This window comes from Phyllopteryx taeniolatus, chromosome 17, assembly GCF_024500385.1.
Source record: "Phyllopteryx taeniolatus isolate TA_2022b chromosome 17, UOR_Ptae_1.2, whole genome shotgun sequence".
NCBI lineage: Eukaryota > Metazoa > Chordata > Actinopteri > Syngnathiformes > Syngnathidae > Phyllopteryx > Phyllopteryx taeniolatus.
This window is the reverse complement of record NC_084518.1, coordinates 22,374,053-22,397,415: the sequence shown is the minus strand read 5'-3', so window position 1 is coordinate 22,397,415 and position 23,363 is coordinate 22,374,053. Positions and strand designations below refer to the sequence as shown.

Here is a 23,363-nt window from a genome sequence, read left to right as displayed (position 1 = left end):
CCTTGACGAGGCATTATAATGGTATAATAATCCTGCCTTTATAGGGTTAGGGTATAATGCCACAAAATCTTCCATCTCTTTTCTTTCCCCATTTAGGGCTCTTGCTTTCTTGTTAGCGCATAATGAACTTTCTACCGAACATCGCAATATAATTAATTGTTGCTTCCTTTTCCTACATGAAGTGCTGAGCAAGCTTTAGAGTTTATTTTGCAGTGACAATCTCAGAATTTGAAAGGACCATAAGACTGATGAATCATTTTTCCATTGAGTCGTTCTGGGATAACTGGAATCCCCATCTGCAGTCAGCCGATAAAGTGTTATCAAGGTGTTGCGATAGAAATCAACCTCGTCGTGTAAAGATATTAATAGGCTCATGTGAAAACATTGGGCAAATGGAGCTTTCATGTCGATACATTTTGAAAGATCAGGAGAAACGACAACCGCTCTGTTACTTTCACACTTTTACATGTGAAAGAACTCAAAGAGGAAGTACTTTCATTCAGCCTGCAATGTAGTTCAAGTGCAGTGCACTGTGGTATTACGCCACCTTAGCAGGCACGTTTGAAATTTTAGAATCGACTCCTTTTTTCCTTCTGTTTGCCAGAGTGGTTGATTACACAACTGCTGTCTTTTGTTTCCTCATGTTGTTTGCTGAACCTTACCCTTTAGGACGTCATCTATTAATAAACTTGCAACGTGGCAGATTTTATTGGTTACCTTGTCATACTTAAGATGTTTACTCTGTAAATGGTCTTTTCATGCATGCATATAATAAATATGCTATATTTATTATTTTCATATTACCAGTATTTTGCATGTAGAGCCATGCCAGAATAACATTTTCAAAAGGAAGGGAGACATTATCCATCCATCCATCCATTTTCTGAGCCGCTTCTCCTCACTAGGGTCGCGGGCGTGCTGGAGCCCATCCCAGCTATCATCGGGCAGGAGGCGGGGTACACCCTGAACTGGTTGCCGGCCAATCGCAGGGCACATACAAACAAACAACCATTCGCACTCACATTCACACCTACGGGCAATTTAGAGTCTCCAATTCATGCATGTTTTTGGGATGTGGGAGGAAAACGGAGTGCCCGGAGAAAACCCACGCAGGCACGGGGAGAACATGCAAACTCCACACAGGCGGGGCCGGGGATTGAACCCCGGTCCTCAGAAATGTGAGGCTGACGCTCTAACCAGTCGTCCACCCTGCCGCCGGGAGACATTATGTCCAAGAAATAAGGCTACCTTGTTAGCTGGTAGAGAAGGATTAGCCTCTTATTTCCCTGGTCCATATGTCTGAGCTGCTGTTAAGAGTTTAATTCATTCATTCTTTTTCTAGAATTTCAGTAATATAGTGACAACCATTTGTACTGGAATTTTATTTCTGCTTTCTTGTATAATCATCGGAATATAATGATCAGAAATGTCATGAAACTTTCATTTAACAAATTAAAATCTCTTCCTAAACTGTCGATACAGTGACCCTAATGGCATAGTTTATGTCCTAACCCCAGTTCCGTTGAAGTTGGGACAATGTGTAAAATGTAAAAAACAGAATCTAATGATTTTCAAATCCTTTTCCACCTATAAGACAAGATATTCAATGTTCAAACTAAACTTTGATTTCTTGCAAATATTCACTCATTTTGAATTTGATGCCTGCAAACTGCAAACGTTCCCAAAAAGCTGGGTCAGGGGCATGTTTACCACGGTCTTACATCACTAACACTCAATACGCATTTGTGAACGGAAGACAGTAATTGTTCAAGCTTTGTTGGTGGAATTCTTTGCAATTCTTTTACGAGGAATCCACGCTGTTGTAAGACGTGCAGAATGTGGCTTGGCATTGACTTGCTGAAATAAGATGGGGTGTCCCTGAAAAGAAATTGCTTGGATGGCAGCATATGGTGCTCCAAAATGTTTCAGCATTAATGGTGCCTTAACAGATGTGAAAGTTACTTATGCCATGGGTATTGCATTTGTAGATGTAGCGACGATCTGAAGTGTACCTGAGCCCCCGTGGCAATATCCTTTGGACAATGGTTTTTAATGCAGGCATTCAGTGTTGGCTTTTGGGCCTTTCCGTTTTCTTGCAGGGATTCTTCCAGATTATCTGAATCTTTTGATGATATAACATACTTTAGATGACGAAATCCCTAAATTCATTGCAATTGTACATTGAGAAACGTTCTTCTTAAACTGTTCGACTATTTGATGATGCAGTTGTTCACAAAGTGGCGAACCTCACACCGTCCTTGCTTGTGAGCAATTGAGCCTTTCAGGGATGCTCCATTTATACCCAGTAATGACACTCACCTGTTTCCAATCAACCTGTTTACCCTTGAAATGTTAATAATAACATTCATCAGTTTGAGAATTAAATATCTTCTCTTTGTGGTGTATTTAATTTAATATAGGTTGAAAATGATTTTCAAAAACAGAATACTTCTTTCTTCTTTTCCTTTCGGCTTGTCCCTTTAGGGGTCGCCACAACGCATCATCCTTTTCCATGTAAGCCTATCTGCTGCATCCTCCTCTCGAACACCAACTGCCCTCATGTCTTCCCTCACGACATCCATCAAACTTCTCTTTGGTCTTCCTCTAGCTCTCTTGCAAGGCAGCTCCATCCTCATCATCCTTCTACCAATATATTCACTATTTCTCCTCTCCAATAGAATCTCCATCCAAGTCTGCTCTCTCTAACTTTGTCTCCAAAACATCGAACCTTGGCTGTCCCTCTTATGAGCTCATTTCTAATTTTATCCAACCTGGTCACTCCGAGAGCGAACCTCAACATCTTCATTTCCGCCACCTCCAGCTCTGCTTCCTGTTGTCTCTTCAGTGCCACTGTCTCCGATCCGTACATCATGGCTGGCCTCACCAGTTTTATAAACTTTGCCTCGCAAAGACTCTTCTGTCACGTAACACACCCGACACCTTCCTCCACCTGTTCTAACCTGCTTGGACCCATTTCTTCACTTGCTGACCACAATCAACATTGCTCTGGTCGGTTGACCCCAAGTATCTAAAGTCCTCCACCCTTGCTATCTCTTCTCCCTGTAGCCTCACTCTTCCCCCAACCACCTCTCTCCTTCATGCACATATATTCTGTCTTACTTCGGCTAATCTTCATTCCTCTGCTTTCCAGTGCATGCCTCCATCTTTCTAACTGTTCCTGCACCTGCTCCCTGCTTTCACTGCAGATCACAATGTGATCTGCAAACGTCATGGTCCACGGGGATTCCAGTCTAACCTCATCTGTCAGCCTATCCATCACCACTGCAAACAGTCGTCTGTCACACCTACAACACACCTCACCACTGTTCTGCTGCCCTCATATATGTCCTGTATTATTCTAACATACTTCTCTGCCACTCCAGACTTCCGCATGCAGTACCACAGTTCCTCTCTGGGTACTCCGTCATAGGCTTTCTCTAGATCTACAAAGACACAATGTAGCTCCTTCTGACCTCGGTACTTTTCCATCAACATCCTCAAGGCAAATAATGCATCTGTGGTACTCTTTCTAGGCATGAAACCATACTGTTGCTCGCAAATTCTCTCTTCTGTCCTGAGTCTAGCCTCCATTACTCTTTCCCATAACTTCATTGTGTGGCTCATCAACTTTATTCCTCTATAGTTACCACGGCTCTGCACATCACCCTTGTTCTTAAAAACGGGCACCAGCACACTTTTCCTCCATTCCTCGGGCATCTTCTCACGCGCTAGAATTCTATTGAACAAGCTGGTCAAAAACTCCACAGCCACCTCTCCTAGATGCTTCCATACCTCCACAGGAATGTCATCAGGACCAACTGCCTTTCCATTTTTTATCCTCTTTAATGCCTTTCTAACTTCCCCCTTACTAATCATTGCCACTTCCTGGTCCACCACACGTGCCTCTTCTACTCTCCCTTCTCTCTCATTTTCCTCAGTCATCAACTCCTCGAAGTATTCTTTCCATCTAGCTAGCACACTGCTGGCACCAGTCAACATATTTCCATCTCTATCCTTAATCGCCCTAACCTGCTGCACATCCTTCCCATCTCTATGCCTCTGTCTGGCCAGCCTGGAGAGATCCTTTCTCCTTCTTTAGTGTCCAACCTGCCATACATGTCATCATATTCCTCGTTTGGCCTTTGCCACCTCTACTTTTGCCCTGTGTTGCATCTCAATGTATTCCTTTCGCCTCTCCTCGGTCCTCTCAGTGTCCCACTTCTTCTTAGCTAACCTTTTTCCTTGTATGATTTCCTGTACTGTGAGGTTCCACCACCAAGTCTCCTTCTCTCCTTTCCTGCCAGAAGATGCACCGAGTACTCTCCTGCCTGCCTCTCTGATCACCTTGGCAGCAGTGGTCCAGTCTTCTGGAAGCTCCTCCTGTCCACCGAGAGCCTGTCTCACCTCTTCCTGAAAAGCTGCACAACACTCGTCTTGTCTCAGCTTCCACCACATGGTTCTCTGCTCTGCTTTTGTCTTCCTAATCTTCCTCCCCACCACCAGAGTCATCTTACACACCACCATCCTATGCTGTCTAGCCACACTCTCCCCTACCACTACCTAACAGTCGGTAACCTCTTTCAGATAATCATCGTCTGCACAAAATGTAATCCACCTGCGTGCTTCTACCTCCACTCTTGTAGGTCACCCTATGTTCGTGCCTCTTCTGGAAAAAAGGGTTCACTACAGCCATTTGCATCCTTTTTGCAAAGTCTACCACCATCTGTCCCTCCAAGTTCCTTTCCTGGATGACGTACTTACCCATCACTTCTTCACCACCCCTATTTCCTTCACCAACATGTCCATTACAATCATTACAGTCTGGGATGCTCAGAACTACTTCGTCTAGCTACTTCCAAAATGTATCCTTCACCTCTAGGTCACATCCTACCTGTGGGGCATAGCCACTAATCACATTATACATAACACTCTCAATTTTAAGTTTCAGCCTCATTACTCGATCTGATACTCTTTTCACCTCTAAGACATTCTTAGCCAACTCTTCTTTTAAAATAACCCCGACTCCATTTCTCTTCCCATCTACACCGTGGTAAAATAATTTAAGCCCTGCCGCTAAACTTCTAGCCTTACTGCCTTTCCACCTGGTCTCCTGAACACACAATATATCAAACTTTCGCCTAATCATCATGTCAACCAATTCCCGAGATTTTCCTGTCATAGTCCCAACATTCAAAGTCCCCACATTCAGTTCTAGGCTCTGTGCTTTCCTCTTCTCTTTCTGCCGAAGAACCCGCTTTCCACCTCTTCTTCTTCTTCGACTTCGACCCACAGTAGCCGAATTTCCAACGGTGCCCTGCAGGTTGACTGCGCTGGTGGCGGACGTTTTTAACCCGGCCCACGACCGATCCGGTATGGAATTCTTTGGATGAACGCTCATATTTGTTTGGCAAAGTTTTAAGACGGATGCCCTTCCTGACGCAACCCTCTGCATTTATCCGGGCTGGGGACCGGCCTACAGTTTGCACTGGCTTGTGCCCCCCATAGGGCTGCATTTTTCAAAAAACAGAATACAATTGTTTTTATTTACGTTTTACCCAACAGCGCAATTTCATTGGAATTGGGGTTTGTAAAATGGACTGGATCTAAGGTCTGCTTGCTGAGGTTTAAAGTTGTAGATTGTATTCATTTTTTTTGTGGGGGGGAGATTGTTGCACTGTGGTTTTATCTTTCATGGTACTTGATTTAAAAACCTTTCTCTCTCCTTGTCATTCCTTTTCAGATGAGCGTGAAGCTGTACAGAAGAAGACCTTCACCAAATGGGTGAACTCTCACTTAGGCCGAGTCACTTGTCGCATCAGTGACCTGTACACGGACCTGCGTGATGGCCGCATGCTTATCCGCCTGCTGGAAGTGCTCTCAGGAGAACAGCTGGTCAGTATCTAAAAAAAAAAAAAAATCAATCTCTGTCCCCCTCCTAGCACCGAAAGTTATGAGGAAGGACACATGTGCTTCATTTCATCATCTTTATGTGTGACTTTATTTCTCTACTGGCATTTACAATCTGGATCTTCTTTGCCTCTCTCGCTTAACAGCCAAAGCCCACTAAAGGCCGCATGCGTATCCACTGCTTAGAAAATGTTGATAAAGCCCTGCAATTCCTCAAAGAGCAAAAGGTCCATCTAGAAAACATGGGATCACATGATATTGTGGATGGAAATCACCGTCTTACCCTGGGGCTCATCTGGACCATAATTCTCCGCTTCCAGGTAATAAGTCTCATACTGTAATCCAGTGTTGGGTTATGTGGGTATCACCTTAAATGAATGAATGATGCGGCCACAGATTCAGGACATCAGCGTCGAGACAGAGGACAACAAAGAGAAGAAATCCGCAAAAGATGCCCTTCTCTTGTGGTGCCAAATGAAAACTGCCGGGTGAGAAATCCGCTGGAGAGAAGAGTCATAATATGTTTAAGATATATTTGGCTCTTTATGCTATTCAACACACTCCTAAATTAGTTTCTGCCGAACCTGTGTGTCAAGTTAATGATTTATCACCTCTGTCCTGGCCTCACAGCTACCCCAATGTCAACATCCACAACTTCACTACCAGCTGGAGAGATGGTCTAGCGTTCAATGCCATCGTACACAAACACAGGTCATTGACTTCTTGTACTTGATGCTGCTTACTACATTGGCATGTGCAATGAAACTACCCATTGTTGGTCCTTTTGAATAGAAGTCTTTTCAAAGTAAGATTTTGGTGGTGGCCACTTTTTTTATTTTTTTTTATTTTTTTACCTGTATCATTTGTTACAGTGCTATTACCCTTCTCAGCGGTGTTTTTATTCAGGTCTTCTTAGTCTGTAGGATGGCGGAAGATAAAAATAAAACTAGGAGTGAGATGACCTAGATCACAGGAATAATAACCCACTTATTTTCCAATTTATGTAGAGCCATTCTTGGTAAGTCATTTGCACATCCAGTAGGTGATAGTGCTGTTTGAATAGCTTGTTAAACTGTATGTACATATCTCAAGCTTAGACTCAGCAATGATACAGTGGTTAAATGTTATTGAAGGTTAACATTGCTCTCAGTGCAGTTACTGAAGGATACCTACAGTATATAAGCCATGACACTACCATTAACATAACTGTTCAAGGTATAGAGGAGGCAGCACATGATTGATTGTATAGGTAGTCCCCTGCTTCAATTGGTTTATTTTCTATTTCCTGGTCTTATCACGAGAGACTAATCACTTTTTTATAGATTGTAACATTTATTTCAAGGTTGAATTCTCTATCATAATAAGGTGATGACGCCTTTCAATTCTGCCTCCCCCCGCAGTTTGTTCCAATTAAAATAATAATTGTTTTCGGGCCTCTCCAGACCCGACCTGATAGAATTTGACACCCTGAAAAGGTCCAACGCTCACTACAATCTCCAGAATGCTTTCAATGTGGCTGAGAAGGAGATGGGCCTCACTAAGCTGCTGGACCCAGAAGGTGAGTGTGTAAAGCCACTACAAACGCACAAAGCCTTATGTAACTTGTAACTGCAGCGTATCTTTCCACTAAACCTTAGTGGTTTAATTCCAGGATTACCAAGCTCAATTATAGCGTAGATGGCAGTGCGTCACATCAGTAACGAACAATGTACTTCCAAAATAATTTAACACACACTCTATTTTTTTTGTCCTCCCCCAGATGTTAACGTTGATCAGCCGGATGAGAAGTCCATCATTACCTATGTGGCAACCTACTACCATTACTTCTCAAAGATGAAAGCGCTAGCAGTGGAGGGCAAACGTATTGGCAAGGTTAGGTGCCCTGTGAATTAATATACTGAACATACATTGATATGAATCATAAATATACAGTGAGTGTTTCGTTGCAATTTGCTTGGCAGTTGCTTTAACCCTGAGATCTCGCTTGCAGGTCCTTGACTATGCCATTGAGGCTGATCAGCTGATAGACAAGTATGAGAGCTTGGCCTCAGAGCTGCTGGAGTGGATCGAGCAGACAATAGTGACTCTGAATGATCGGCAGCTAGCTAACTCACTCAGCGCTGTGCAGAATCAGCTCCAGGCATTTAATTCTTACCGCACTGTGGAGAAACCACCCAAGTAAGTCACAGAAAGCATTTGTTTTAAATCAGTATAACAGTGATTCATCTTGTTGTTCTGTTTCATTCATATGTATTATATAGTTGTTTTTTTTTAACACAGATTGTTTGTCACCACAGATTCACAGAGAAAGGAAACTTAGAGGTCCTCCTCTTTACTATCCAGAGCAAGATGAGAGCAAACAACCAGAAAGTTTACACGCCAAGAGAGGGAAAACTAATCTCTGACATCAACAAGGTGTTGATTTATCCACAATAGATTGATACATGTATCAAGTAGTCCTAGTCGTAGTGTGTGGTGCTTATTTCCTGAATAATTTCCGTATTGCCTCAATAATTGCCTTATTTCCATGCGCAGGCATGGGAGCGACTTGAAAAGGCAGAGCATGAACGTGAGCTGGCACTCAGAAACGAACTGATCCGCCAAGAAAAGCTAGAGATGCTTGCAGCACGTTTTGACCGCAAAGCTGCTATGCGGGAAACATGGCTGAGTGAGAATCAGCGCTTGGTGTCTCAGGTGATTCTTTGGAATCTCCCTATAGCCACATTAAAAACGCAGCATACATTTGTTGGGAAATCTCATTGGATTACTTTTGCTATCAGGACAATTTTGGAACTGACTTGGGAGCGGTGGAAGCTGCCACTCGTAAACACGAGGCGATTGAGACAGACATTGGTGCGTATTGGGAGCGTGTGGCTGCAGTTGAGGCTGTTGCCAAAGAGCTGGAGGCAGAGGGATACCACGATGTGCGACGTGTGCTTGCAAGAAGGGACAATGTGCTTCGTCTCTGGGAATACCTCAAGGAGCTTCTGGTTGCACGCAGAGAACGACTCAATGCCCATCGAGACCTACAGAGGCTGTTTGAAGAGATGCGTTACATCATGGACTGGATGGCTGAGATGAAGGTACTGAAGCAGCATTTTACACACGCAGCCAATTAACCAGGATGCACCTAGGACATATATGTCAAACTCAGGCCCGGGGGCCAAATTTGGCCCACGATGTAATTATATTTAGCCCGCAAGACCATATCAAATGTGTAATAGAGCTGGCCCGCCAGTATATAGCACATGCGACTCTTAATATTACAAATCCCAGAATGCTTTGCTTGTGTGTTGGCCCATCAGTCTAGACCGGCGAGCGCCCCTTCCCTTTCTGTTGCAGTCGTTAGCAACTATGCTACCGGTCTCCTCGAGCCAATTTACACTTCCCCGTCCCAAAAATGGCCAAACAAAAAGATGGAAAACGGTTCACTTCCAAGACAGGTGGGAGGCAGATTGTCTGTTCACTAAAGTCAAAGACAGACCGTGTTGTCGTGTGTGGAGCAACGTGGCTGTAACAAAGAATATAACATCATTGAATTGTTTGGGTTTATTTAATGCCCTTTATCAACTCCTAGGCAGGGACTGTTAATAGTTTGAAGTTTGGATTTTTATTGAAGGACATTCTTATTTTTTCGGGTTGTTTTGTTGTTGGCCTTTGAAGAAAGATTGACATCAAAAAGAAAGGCAGTTGGAGATAGATAAATAGAAGATGGAGAGACAGAAGAATTCATGTTATCTATTTAAATACAAAACAACAAACACATACCAATGTCTTTTATCGCAAATTTGATTTCTCGTGTTTATAATATTAAAGTTTGTTTCTTCCAGATTCAGTGTTTCAGCAAAATTTTTGTTTATTGTCATATGATGAACTTTAACGCTACATTTCTGCAGAGAAGGGAAACATGCACATCGCAGTGATTTTTCATTAAATATTGAGTTTGGCCCGCGACGTTGTCCCAATTTTTTATTTTGGCCCACTGTGAATTTGAGTTTGACACCCCTGACCTAGAGTGACTGTGATTATTGGAAGTGATTATTCTATTTCTGTGTGTAGAGTCGTCTGCAGTGCCAAGACAGTGGCAAACATTTGCATGATGTTTTGGACCTACTTCAGAAACACACTCTAGTAGAGGCTGATATTTCTGCTCAGGCAGAGAGAATCAAAGCAGTGCAGGGAGCTGCTAAACGTTTCACTTCTTATGACCAAGGTGAGGGTTGAACAATTGTTAGCACATTCTCTTTACATTTTCTGTTCAGTAAGACTTACTTTCACTAGATGTTGACAGTGGCACATGTTCCTTGCCCTTCTAATTGCCAGCCTACAAACCATGCGAGCCAGGACTGGTTAGTGAAAAGGTCGACTTGCTAGGCCAAGCCTATGAGGAGCTTGGGCAGCTTGCTGGACAACGCAGAGAACGCCTGGAGGACTCTCGTCGCCTATGGCAGTTCCTGTGGGACTTGGGAGAGGAGGCAGCCTGGATCAGAGAGCAGGAGCAGATCCTGACCAGCGGAGAGTGTGGCCGTGACCTCACTTCTGCCCTTCATCTGCTCAGTAAACACGAGGCTTTCAGGGATGAGATGGCAGCCCGCTATGGCCCGCTGAGTAACAGCGTTGCTGCGGGGGAAGCTTTGGTGAACGAGGGAAACTTTGGAGCCCCAGAGATCACAGAAAATATTAAAGATATTCGTGCACAGTGGACACATCTGGAGGAGGTGGGTGGTGATCAACATTCTTTAAAAGTGTTTGACAGTTATGGCCCAGTACAAAAAGAAAAACCTAATAAATGAGTTTTGTTTGATTTCTTGCTCTTTCTTTTTCCCAGACGACAAAATTGAGAGAACAGAAGCTTAAAGACTCAGTGGCCCTGCATCAGTTCCTAACGGATGCTAATGACATGGATGCTTGGCTAATGGAAACACTAAGACAGGTCTCTAGTCAGGACGTGGGTCACGACGAGTTCTCCACCCAAACTCTAGCTCGCAAGCAGAGGGAAATTGAGGAGGAAGTCAAGAGCCATCAACCTCTCATTGAATCCCTGCATGAGCAGAACCAAGCACTGCCACAAACCTATGCTAATTTCCCTGAGGTATGTATGCTTTGTTTTCTATGCATCTCAAATCATGCTGTCTGACTGTCATACTTAATTATATTTTATTGTCAATGTAGGTGGAGGGCCGGCTACCTGCTATTGAGCGGCGCTACGAAGAGCTACAATCTCTGTCGGTGTCTCGGCGCCAGGCCTTGGAAGGTGCTTTAGCACTTTATCGCATGTTCAGTGAGGCAGGTGCCTGCCAACTCTGGGTGGAAGAAAAAGAAAAGTGGTTACATGGCATGGAGATCCCGAGCAAACTTGAAGACTTGGAAGTGGTGCAGCAGAGGTCAGTTTAGAAGTGAACAATGTGAAAAGATGCCACAATTGTTGGTGACAAATGCCAAGTAATTAGCTCGCACAAACAACAATGCCACACATTAAAATAAAACACAGCAATTATAGAGTATGCTCAATCTTCGTTGCATTTTAAACAAGGTACAGCTGACCAAAAATCTAATTCTAAATTGTGTATTCTCCAGCTTAGTTATTTTATCAAATGCCATGATGGGCCATGCATTTGTTACCTGGGCCTTCAGTGGGCAGCTACCAGACTTAATCCACCTCTTAATACCACAACCGTCACATCGCAATTATAGAAACCATCGATACTATACAAAAACGCAACAACTCATCACACACCTGTGCCACGTACTTTATCTGGAGCGGTTCAAAATCAATATTAATCAAATAACGTGACAAAAAAATTAATTCAATACATCGTACTCACCAGAGATGCTGATTATTAAATGTGTTAATGTGTGTAGATCGCTACAGACGTGCTTTGTAGTCGAACTTGGCTTGCTCTGAATAGTCAATCGGAGGATGGAAAAATGCTGACATTATTGTGGGCCAGTTAGCTTAAACCAATCGGTTGAAGAAATACTCCCATGGCCCCAATGTACTTTAAGGTACATTGGCCAGCACTACTGATTCTGAAGGCCCTGGGCAGATTTTATTGACATAGCAGCACATAGAGGTTGAAATCTGATTCGACAAAAAAAAAATAAAAAATAAAAAATCCAACATCCGCATTCACTACTGGAAGCAGTGCAGCCAAGAATATATGAAATGCAATTTCATGGAAAAAACATTATAACTGAGGTTGTAATAGTAGTTCAGAGCCTCTGATAGTGTTTAGGCCAGGAAAGAAGGCCTTGCTGATGGCTCACCACTGATCAAATTCAATAATGTAGTACAGATTACAAATTGAGTTCCTGTGTGGCTGCAGGTTTGAAACACTGGAACCTGAAATGAACAACGTAGGGACCAGTGTCACCGATGTGAACAAGGTGGCCGAGCAGCTGTTAACTTCTGACAACTGCAACAAAGACCAAATCCACCAGACATGTGACCGTCTGAACAACAGGTTAGAGATGCAAATGATGGTGGTAATGACCCAGCTAAATACAACATGATATAAAAAAAATACCTTCGGTATCATCCTTAGGTGGAAAGAATTCCAGAAACTGGCTGATCAAAAGAAACAAGGCCTGGAGTCAGCCCTTAATATCCAAAACTACCACCTGGAATGTAATGAGATCCAAACGTGGATGAAGGAAAAGACCAAAGTAATTGAATCTACTCAGAGCTTGGGAAATGATCTGACTGGAGTGATGGCACTACAGCGCAAACTCACAGGCATGGAGCGAGACCTAGAAGCTATTCAGGTATGGAGTAACTTCTGGGTAGGGTATGGAACAATGAGAGCGTTAAAGATATTGTTTGTATCTGTACAGGGGAAATTAGATGACCTGAGAGAGGAGGCAGACAAACTGGCCAAGGAACATCCAGATCAAGCAGGGGAGACTCAAGATCGCCTGGCAGGAATACAGGAAGTGTGGGAGGAGTTGAACTCGACCATGAAACGGCGTGAAGAGTCACTGGGAGAGGCCAGCAAGCTGCAGGGCTTCCTCCGGGATCTCGATGACTTCCAGTCGTGGCTATCCCGCACCCAGACAGCTGTGGCCTCAGAGGACAGTCCCACCTCTCTGCCTGAGGCTGAGAGTTTGCTAGCCCAGCATGAGAATATAAAAAATGAGGTGGATAACTACAAGGAGGACTATGAAAAAATGCGAGTGGTCGGTGAGGAGGTGACCCGAGGTCAAACAGATGCACAACACATGTTCTTGGCTCAAAGGCTCCAGGCGCTGGATACTGGCTGGCATGAGCTGCGTCAAATGTGGGAGAACCGCCACAGTCTTTTGGCCCAAGCGTTCGACTTCCAGACGTTCTTAAGAGATGCAAAGCAGGCGGAGGCCTTCCTCAACAGCCAGGTTAGGAAAAGGGACTACAGAACTAAGGTTTCTTCCAGAGAGCCATGACCACAATTATTCTAAAAATATCTAAAGGGTACAGTCCAAGCTAGTTGTACGCAAACACCAGGCTTCCTGCTGGTGTGCGAAGCAGAGTACCACTGTGTTGCAGTCATGATTGAGCTACAAAATAACTTGTTACATTGAAAGTGAAAGTAACAAAAGAACTGTTTAGCACGACCAGTATTGCACTTTGATAGAAAGTATGTTCTTTCATGTGTCACAGGTAGCTAATAAGGCAGATAAACCTGGACAGGAATCTAAAATTCTTTCTTTGTGTCCAGAAATGTTACTCATTTTATACTTCAGGACATTGTCAAGAATCACTGAATAAATGTGTTGAAGAACATTCTTTTCTTGTCTTTGTAGGAGTATGTATTATCCCACACAGAAATGCCGACAAGTCTCCAGGGAGCGGACGAGGCCATTAAGAAATATGAAGATTTCCTCACCACCACAGATGCCAGCGAGGAGAAGATAACTGGTGTTGTGGAGGCGGGACGGCGCCTCATTAACGATGGCAATGCAAACTCTGATAAGATCCAAGAGAAAGTGGATTCTATTCAGGAGAGGTTGTAGCATATTTAAAACAGACACCTTTTTCCTCTTGTAAAGATGCCCCCATTTGAACTTTCTCATTCACTTTGAACAGGCATCTCAAGAATAAGAATGCTGCCAGTGAATTGCTGGCAAAACTTAAGGATAACCGTGAACTGCAACACTTCCTCCAAGATGGACAGGAGGTACAAATAGCGCATCAATCGTGATTAAAAAAATATCCCAAACTATTTTGACATTTTGTCAATCGCAATGATACCCAAGAAGGCTGTTGTCTGAGATCTGTTTTCCTTACTGTAGCTCACATTATGGATCAATGAGAAAATGCTGACAGCTCAAGACATGTCATATGATGAGGCTCGAAATCTTCACAGCAAGTGGCAGAAACACCAGGCCTTCATGGCAGAACTGGCCTCTAACAAAGACTGGTTAGACAAAATCGACAAGGTGTGACTATTTTTATTATAAGAATTATTATTTTGTCATCTAAAACGACACAGGGAAATGGCATCGCTAATTGTTCTAACGCTTGTGTTTTTGACAGGAGGGCCAGGCTCTTGTGGCAGAGAAGCCAGAGTTGAAACCTGTTGTTCAGCAAACCCTCGAGGACCTACAGCGTCAGTGGGAGGAGTTAGAGAGCACCACCCGCACCAAAGCCCAGTGCTTGTTTGATGCCAATCGGGCAGAGTTGTTCACACAGAGCTGCTGTGCTCTGGACGGCTGGGTGAAGAACCTTGAGGGTCAGCTGCATAGTGACGATTATGGCAAGGATTTGACCAGTGTCAACATCCTGCTCAAGAAGCATCAGGTAGGCCTCAGCAACGAATAATATCTTGTTACTGACAAATCAAAATTCTGGTGTGACTACTTGCATGTTGGTCGTGTCTGTTAAACGATTGATTGTCTTGCGCTGTTTTCTCCCTGTGTAGATGCTGGAGCACCAGATGGAGGTCAGGGAGAAGGAGGTGCAGTCACTGCAGTCTCAAGCCTTGGCTTTGTCTCAGGAAGATGCTGGACTTGCTGAGGTAGATGGTCAACAAAGGCGTGTCACAGACAGCTTTTCCAGCCTTCAGGAGCCTCTTAGACAGAGGAGACAGCGGCTACTTGCCTCCAAAGAGGCCCACCAGTTCAACAGAGACCTGGAAGACGAAATTGTGGGTTTAATTCTGATTTTAAAAAAAGTATATCACAATGTTTCTACTTTTTCATAATTGACTTCAATCTTTTTCCCACAGTTGTGGGTGAAAGAGAGGATGCCTTTGGCAACCTCTACAGACCACGGAAAAGATCTTCCCACAGTACAGCTACTTATCAAGAAGAACCAGGTATTTTTGATCAGGAAGGTGGAGGTTGGTAAAAAGAGAGCGGGAGGTGCTACCTTCTGGCCATAATTGCGATGTGAGCAGAGTCTAGCATCTATACAAATGCGTACAACCTGATCATGTTCTTTGTTTCTCCATCAGACATTGGAAAAGGAGATCCAGGGACATCAACCCCGAATTGATGACATCCACAAACGAGGAAAGACTCAAAGCCAGGTAGACAAGGAGCGGCAGTCTGTTCTGGAGGAGCGACTTGTTGAGCTGAAAGAACTTTGGGACCAGCTGATTGACGAGACCGACAAACGTCACGCTCGTCTAGTCGAGGCCAATCGAGCCCAGCAGTTCTATGCTGATGCGGCGGAGGCGGAGGCCTGGATGGGAGAGCAGGAGTTGCACATGATGTCGGAAGAAAAGGCAAAGGTAAGCCGAGACGAATCAGGCCTCGGATTGACTTATTGCCATTTGCCACATTCTCAGTTTGATCTAAAGTCATCATCATTGTTTGCCTCTCAGGATGAACAGAGTGCTCTCGTGATGGTTAAAAAGCACCAAACTCTGGAACAAGCGCTTGAAGACTACGCCCAGACCATTCACCAGTTAGCCAATAGCAGCCGGTTAATGGTGACCAGCGAACATCCAGAGAGGTTAGAGAATGCATAAACTCTTCTTCGCAAATCTTTAAAGAGTACATTCCGAACCACTAACTGGCATGGTATATGTTCAATTTGACAGTGACAGAATCACATTACGACAAGCACAAGTCGACAAGTTGTACGCTGGGTTGAAAGACCTCGCAGAGGAGCGCCGTGGGAGGCTTCAGGAGAGACTTCGTCTGACCCAGTTAAAGCGGGAGGTGGATGATTTGGAACAGTGGATCGCAGAAAGGGAGGTGGTGGCTGGCTCCCATGAACTAGGACAGGACTATGAGCATGTCACAGTAAGTTTTATTCCACCCCCGGCACATCCTGATATGGTGCTCTGGGAAATGTCGCTGAATTCCTTCTTTTTCCTTCCACAGATGCTGAGAGACAAGTTTCGCGAGTTTGCTCGTGACACGAGCACAATTGGCCAAGAGCGTGTAGATGGCGTAAATGGACTGGCGGACGACCTCATTGAATCTGGTCACCCGGAGAACGCCAGCGTCGCCGAGTGGAAAGATGGCCTGAACGAGGCCTGGGCCGACCTGCTGGAACTGATTGACACACGCACACAGATGTTGGCAGCCTCCTATGAATTGCACCGCTTCCATCAGGATGCCATGGAGGTTCTTGGGCGCGTCAAGGAGAAGCGGGAGGCGCTACCGTCTGACCTCGGCCGAGATTTAAACACTGTCCAGCATCTACACAGACAGCACAATACTTTGGAAAATGACATTCAGGCCCTCAGTGGACAGGTAATCTGTTGATTAAATGTCGCCTATATAGATGCAGAGCTTCTAAAAAGGGTTCATCTCTCTATCTTCCCTTTTTACCCCAAGGTGAACCAGGTGCAAGATGATGCCGCGAGGCTGCAAAAGGCTTACGCTGGAGAGAAAGCTGATGACATTAACCGGAGTGAACATGCTGTGAGCTCTGCTTGGCAGGGTCTTCTTGAGGCCGGTGAGTCCCGCAGGGTACTCCTCCTCGACACCGTGGAAAAGTTCCGCTTCTTCAACATGGTGCGAGACCTCATGCTCTGGATGGATGGGGTCAACCTGCAGATTGATGCACACGACAGCCCCAGGTTAGTACATAACGGTACTGCAAAATGTGCCGTATTCATTGTGTTTCTTGCTTGTACCTTACTTCTCATTGTTTTCTTGCAGGGATGTATCTTCCGCGGACCTGGTCATTGCTAATCATCAAGACATCAAGTCGGAGATTGAGACCCGAGCAGACAGCTTCACAGCCTGTATTGACATGGGAAACACGCTCATCGACAAGAATCACTATGCCACTGATGAGGTCATTTTCTCTTGCGCTGATTCGCCTATCACAATCAAAAATGTGTCATTGCTCATCACTTCATCATTTTCAGATCCGGGAAAAGCTCGGTCAGTTACAAGAAAAGAGAGACAAGATCAACAACAATTGGCAGGACAAGATGGACTATTTACAAATTAGTATGTAACCGCATCATCTTATACTGTGAATAAGGGGGCACATTCAAGGTGCCATTTGCTTCAGTTACCAGATAATAGTGTTGCACGAGTGTAAAAACTTACTCTCACTCTTTTCCTGGCCTCTCAGTGCTGGAAGTATTGCAGTTTGGACGGGATGCCTATGTCGCAGAGTCTTGGTTGGCTGGGCAAGAACCTCTTGTGCGGACAGCAGACCTCGGCTCCAATGTAGACGAGGTGGAAAGTCTAATAAAGCGCCACGAGGCCTTTGAGAAACTTGCTGCTTCCTGGGAAGAGCGTTTTGTCCAGTTGGAGAAACTTACTACAGTGAGTAGACTGAATACAAATACAATTGTGACGTAAGCATCACTCTTTAATCCTCAGTCTCGAGGGCTTGAGTTCAGATATGACAACTGAGGTCCTATTATTCAGCTGGAGGAGCAGGACATTCAGAGGCGGCGAGAGGAAGAGGAGAGGGCACGACGGCCCCCCACACCAGCCCCGGTAGAGGAAGCGGTGCGGTCGGAGGTAGAAAGTCAAGTGCATGACTCTGCGGCCAGGTAAACCAAAGGTTGATTTTTATCCAGCATAAAGCTGTGGGTCCACAGTGTCAACATTGTGTTTGGTAATGTGCGTTATCTCTTTGTCAAACACAGAACCAGTCTAGACCAGACAACACTGAATCAGTCGGTGTCTGTGAATGGAGTGCACAGTGACAATGACACGTCACAGGTGAGAGATTGTTTTTGTTTTGTTTTGTTTTGTTTTTTCATGATGGTGGGTCCAGCCTTTTGGCGATTCAAATTCAATTTGAAAAGAAAACAAGTTTCATCCTTTTTGCAGTGAGATGACAATACTTCTAAGTGTACTTTATAACTGCCAAGTGATCAGAAATATTACATTTTGAATCCCAAAAATATTTGGTCGATAAATCCTGCTTCATTTGGATCCTAAATTCAGTCTAAATTCTAAATGTGTCATTCAAACATATTGTATAACTGTACTGTTTGTGAGTGTATGTGTGTCTTCACCTCGCCTACATGACTTAGCAGCATTGTCCCTTGTCAGATACTCACATTGTTTTAAGCGGGGAGGAACCCACTTCAACATCGTCATCTGTGTTTAGTTCCGGGAGACCGCTATGTTGAATCCACACAGACTATTGTGGAAAGAAAACATCACCTTTTTTTAAGTCTGCAGATGAAAGAATTGTTTTATTAGTGAAGAAACGCTTTTATAGTTGACACGATTTAACAATGTCCCGTTGCGTTTTTACCAGCAGTCGCTATCGCTATCATTGTCAGTGGGATCGAAATCAGAGGCTAAGCGTGTGTGTAAACCAAAGCACCCGGAGCGTGTGAGTACCAAGACTTGGTCAGCTTTGTAGTCTCTGCTCAGCTCCTGGTCAACTGCAGCATCATTGCTCCCTGTCACAACCATCACGCTGTCTATCATGTCCAGTCAAATAATTTGCCGGCTGCGCTCCAAGGCATGATGCAGATTCATGGACAGATGGTGTTCATTGTTCAAGTATATATGTGCTCATATTGACCAGGACAGGAGTGACTGTAGAGTTGCATATGTGGTGGTCATTGTTGAATTTATATATGTAGTTTGTACTAGTCCATCCCTATATGCTGCAGTGGCCTTCGCTACTCCGAGACTTGGCTATCACCATACACATACACAATAAAAGATACTCAAAAAGATTATTCTGGGCGTCATATGTATAATTTCTGAAGTATTTACAGTATGATCAGTGTGGCATATACGTTTCCAGGAAGTGTGGCTATAATGTAATTAGATGTCGAATGATATGTCTGTACAAGTGACTGTAAATGTGCAATTGTTCATACAGTGCTGTGATAATGTGTAATTATACGGACCTGTTGAACTGACGAAATGATACGCTTGAAGCGACTGTCATTCGACCTTCCCGTGTCAGCCTCTGAATAGCTGCTTTGCTCCTCACTTCCTCCATCAACATTCTGCTTCTCCACCTCTACTCATGTTCTGCTCTGAATCCTAGGGCTCAGAGTCAGAAAACGGACCAGGTCGAGACAGCGGCTTAGCGTCCTCACGCCTCGAGCCGTCGGCCACGTTACCGGGCAGAGGTGGAGCCGAGTCTGACCCGGACACCGTGGAGGGTATACTCTGTCGAAAACAAGAGATGGAGTCGCACAGTAAGAAGGCAGCTACCAGGTAATACATGTATATTAAAGTCAACAAAACAGAATCTTTTTTTTTTTGTTTACCTATACGCTTCTAATTGCATTTTTATCATCACACAGGTCATGGCAGAATGTATACTGTGTCCTAAGAAAAGGAAGTCTCGGTTTCTACAAAGATGGCAAGAGCGCTACTAATGGGATTCCATACCACGGAGAGGTCCCAATCAGCCTCGGAGAGGCTGTTTGTGAGATCGCACATGACTATAAGAAGAGGAAACATGTTTTCAAGCTACGGTGGGTTGATAATTAGCTTTATCCTTATTAATGTATCTTCTTAAACAGTGGCCTTTTAGAGGGAAAAAACTACTGAGTTGTGTCTAGAAAAATGTTGAGAATGGAAGTGATGGAGATCCAGCCTTAAGTGACTGATGGAGGTGTAATAAAACATCCATCCATCCATTTTCTGTCGCGCTTCTCCTCACTAGGGTCGCGGGTGTGCTGGAGCCTATCCTTGCTGTCGTCGGGCAGGAGGCGGGGTGCACCCTGAACTGGTTGCCAGCCAATCGCAGGGCACATAGAAACAAACAACCATTCGCACTCACAGTCACGCCGACGGGCAATTTAGAGTCTCCAATGAATGCATGTTTTTGGGATGTGGGAGGAAACCGGAGTGCCCGGAGAAAACCCACGCAGGCACGGGGAGAACATGCAAACTCCACACAGGCGGGGACGGGGATTGAACCCCGCACCTCAGAACTGTGAGGCTGACGCTCTAACCAGGCGTCCACCGTGCCGCCGTAATAAAACATATCGAATTTTTATATTGCAAAACAAAAAAATCCTTATTATTACTACACGTATTTATGAAAGATAACAAAATATTCAAACATTTGATATTTTAAATCATGCAGTTGTATATAAAGGCTTTCTTACACCTAATAGTGCAGTAAACTAAATAAACACCCCCAGCCGCTATAAGAGGACATATATTGTAATTAAATGCGCAGTGAACCCCATTCAAACTGGGGGTTTCGTTCCAAATCCACCCGCTATAGATGAAAACCTGCGATAGAGAGAGCCCACATAAGAAAACCTTTTTTACACCCTTTTTAAACATCAAATATATTTGTCATTGTGTTTGTGTATTACCGTTCTACCATAGTTCAATAAACAGCTGAAAAGGACATTGGTGACTTTGGCTCTCCATCGCACTTTAACCCGCAGATTTCTGCGATATAGCAGGGTTTCCGTGATAAACAAGAATTCCCAAAATTGGTGATGTAGCGGGCAATATACATGGGAACAATATTGAGATTTTATCATTAGAATATAATATTTCAAACCAAGAAATGAGCGAAATCGAAAGAAAGCATAATTTCTCGACTTTATAGTAAACGGACCTTGTGAATGATGTGCTTTCAGGCTAGGAGATGGAAAGGAGTACCTGTTCCAAGCAAAGGATGAGGTAAGACGTATCGAAGTCTTAAAACAGATCCGCTACTTTCTAAATATGTAATGTGTGTGCTTTGAATCGGTTGATAAAAATGTCTTTGTCCACTTCAAGGCGGAAATGAGCTCCTGGATAAGCGCCATCCTCAGTTCCATTCCATCGGGATCAAGAGACTCACCTGGAGGTCCGCGGGTCCTCAACCGTGCTATGACCATGCCCCCCATCTCCCCTGGCACAGTCGATACCGGAGGTGTGACCATGCGCAATAAAGACGGAAAAGATAAGGATCGGGAGAAGAGGTTCAGCTTCTTTGGCAAGAAAAAATAGGACTTTTGTCAAAATGACCGATGGAACCAACACGTTCAATTGATCCACAAACTGAACGAGGCAGACGTAGAAGTCCAAACAACACACTGGTCTCGGTGCAGCCCGGCGGCGCACTGTATTTCGACAGCTACAGAAAATGTACTCTTTCTTTTTTTCCTCTGGTTTTATCTGTCGCTTTCTTCTTGGTTCCCCAGTATTTCTCAACTAGGCGCATCTCAACCACGGAAACTCTCATCCGGAGACACCACATAACAGTACTTACTGTAACACAAGCACGTTGTTTGAGGAGAGAAGAAAGGAGACGGGGTGTCCCGTTCAACTCTTGTCCACTAAATAGGCTCTCCTTCATTGTTTGAGCTGTGCTCCTGCTGTGTGACTCCCCGATTGATGAAAGCTCTTCTTAACGCTTCGCCGCAGACCCTCTTATTCTGCTTTTGAGCTGTTATTAATACCTGACCAATATTAATGCTATTGTGATTATTATTTATCTTTTGTTATTGCTGGTTTGAAGAAAACTAATTGATTTGATTATCCATGTTGTGGCGAGAAACAAAGTAAAACTAGTGGAGAATGTTGTATTATTATTATTATTATTAATTTGTTTTAGGAATGACGGTACTTGATTATTATTATTATTATTTTTTAATAAAGCTCATTTAATTTTAGCAGTGTGCAGTAAGTGAACACAAACTGAATTGGGAAATTTATATATTTAATAAGTAGTTAGATTTTTTTTATTGCTAAATTTGCCTGAATTGATTATCATTGAAGTGATATTTTCTGCTTGATTTGTGATTTTGTTTTTCTTTTCCTTCATCTGTACAAAGCAGAGAAAATTAGTTTTTCTAGTGCGTGTGCGTGCGTGAGTTGTGGTGATGTGGATTTTGCACGTCAATATTACTCCTCCTCAAATAATAGCCCGATGGAAGCTACATTTTGGCACTCTAATGTAGCTGGAAATGGAACACAAATACAAAAGATTACAGGAATTCTTTCTGGAGATAAATGCTTTTTGTTGACTTCTATTTTTTATTTGTAAGCTGACATGACAAAGGAGGTTTCTTTGACTTCTGTTTCAATCATCACTCTGGCATTTGGGAGCTGTTAGACAAAAAGCAGAAGCACTTTTGATTTGGCAGATGTGTAGATGGCATCTGTGATTGGCCAGTAGCTGGCCAATCACAGGTGTCATGACTGGTATGGATGTGATGCAGGGAAGCAGAATATATGTGCTGCCAGAGTACCGCCTTACTTGAAAAGATACCCCTGACCCTCATTCACAAACCTACCTAACCTCCAAGCAAACACTTTTCAAACGAAGCTTTCCACCTTTCGGAGATAAGAATGTTCTAATGTGATCTAATTGGGCTATGGACTATATACGTTGGTGCAAGATGCCCAATGGTGCGCAAAAACATTAGTGTCCTGTCAAATAGGGACAGGTTTTGAATCCTCTTAAAATTATATTTGTGCTTTGTGGCATGATTATACTGTAGGTTTATCTTTGTGTATCACCATCAGCCCGTCTGTGTGGAACATAGGATTGCTTCGTTATCAAGGTGGGAGAACAATGTTATGTAATTGGCATCTGTAATAGCTAGAAGTAAGGTAGCTCAAGTCTATGAAAAACATGTTAGGCATTCTGTTAGAGTCCTCAAATTGCTGTGAATGATCACCGGTATTCCGTGAGGTAGTAGAGCCTTTTTCTATAAACCCATAACTATCGTCACTTTCGTCCAGGTGTCAATTTGCCTTTTCTAACTGCCAAAATTCAACAAGAGGTAACTTGATCATTCTAAACTGGAAGGTTTGAGTGGGTTATGTTACAGGTAATCTGTTAATAGTCATCCATTACATGCTCACAGAGGGAGATGTCAAATTACAGTACACAATGGTTGCACTGGTTTAAACTGTAATGGTTGGCCTTATTTTCTAGTTCCGAATGAATGTGGAATCAGTACAACCATTGCTCCAATCCGAGTACAGGGTGACCAAACATCCACTTTGGTCTGCAGTCTGAGGAAGCGGGTGCAAAGGTCAAGCAGAGTATTGTCTCACGTTCTTCAACTCATTTGAATGTAAATGAATCCACTTTCAAATTGGACATGGAAGCAAAAAAC

The 23,363-nt window shown here is 43.8% G+C and overlaps 1 protein-coding gene across 6 annotated transcripts in view; it reads left to right on the top strand.

Moving 5' to 3' along the window:
• The window catches only part of sptbn2 (spectrin, beta, non-erythrocytic 2), a 41,847-nt gene extending 19,585 nt beyond the window's left edge, over window positions 1-22,262 (top strand). For 3 of the 6 annotated variants that reach the window (XM_061751235.1, XM_061751236.1, XM_061751237.1), the window contains 38 exons: window positions 5,741-5,892; window positions 6,054-6,227; window positions 6,304-6,395; window positions 6,538-6,618; window positions 7,350-7,465; window positions 7,667-7,779; window positions 7,898-8,085; window positions 8,205-8,322; window positions 8,443-8,601; window positions 8,688-8,990; window positions 9,967-10,120; window positions 10,231-10,625; window positions 10,736-10,999; window positions 11,080-11,291; window positions 12,234-12,371; window positions 12,453-12,672; window positions 12,742-13,278; window positions 13,687-13,889; window positions 13,970-14,060; window positions 14,176-14,322; window positions 14,420-14,683; window positions 14,805-15,029; window positions 15,111-15,200; window positions 15,339-15,617; window positions 15,711-15,841; window positions 15,930-16,134; window positions 16,216-16,590; window positions 16,675-16,919; window positions 17,002-17,140; window positions 17,214-17,298; window positions 17,426-17,622; window positions 17,728-17,855; window positions 17,952-18,027; window positions 18,578-18,652; window positions 19,325-19,497; window positions 19,587-19,760; window positions 20,889-20,931; window positions 21,031-22,262. In XM_061751235.1, the coding sequence (XP_061607219.1) occupies window positions 5,741-5,892; window positions 6,054-6,227; window positions 6,304-6,395; window positions 6,538-6,618; window positions 7,350-7,465; window positions 7,667-7,779; window positions 7,898-8,085; window positions 8,205-8,322; window positions 8,443-8,601; window positions 8,688-8,990; window positions 9,967-10,120; window positions 10,231-10,625; window positions 10,736-10,999; window positions 11,080-11,291; window positions 12,234-12,371; window positions 12,453-12,672; window positions 12,742-13,278; window positions 13,687-13,889; window positions 13,970-14,060; window positions 14,176-14,322; window positions 14,420-14,683; window positions 14,805-15,029; window positions 15,111-15,200; window positions 15,339-15,617; window positions 15,711-15,841; window positions 15,930-16,134; window positions 16,216-16,590; window positions 16,675-16,919; window positions 17,002-17,140; window positions 17,214-17,298; window positions 17,426-17,622; window positions 17,728-17,855; window positions 17,952-18,027; window positions 18,578-18,652; window positions 19,325-19,497; window positions 19,587-19,760; window positions 20,889-20,931; window positions 21,031-21,243 (6,974 nt within the window). In that variant the 3' untranslated portion in view covers window positions 21,244-22,262. The remainder of the gene's footprint in view (window positions 1-5,740; window positions 5,893-6,053; window positions 6,228-6,303; window positions 6,396-6,537; window positions 6,619-7,349; window positions 7,466-7,666; window positions 7,780-7,897; window positions 8,086-8,204; window positions 8,323-8,442; window positions 8,602-8,687; window positions 8,991-9,966; window positions 10,121-10,230; window positions 10,626-10,735; window positions 11,000-11,079; window positions 11,292-12,233; window positions 12,372-12,452; window positions 12,673-12,741; window positions 13,279-13,686; window positions 13,890-13,969; window positions 14,061-14,175; window positions 14,323-14,419; window positions 14,684-14,804; window positions 15,030-15,110; window positions 15,201-15,338; window positions 15,618-15,710; window positions 15,842-15,929; window positions 16,135-16,215; window positions 16,591-16,674; window positions 16,920-17,001; window positions 17,141-17,213; window positions 17,299-17,425; window positions 17,623-17,727; window positions 17,856-17,951; window positions 18,028-18,577; window positions 18,653-19,324; window positions 19,498-19,586; window positions 19,761-20,888; window positions 20,932-21,030) is intronic. The other 3 variants (XM_061751240.1, XM_061751238.1, XM_061751239.1) reach the window with 1 other exon arrangement.
• Window positions 22,263-23,363: the final 1,101 nt, after the last annotated feature.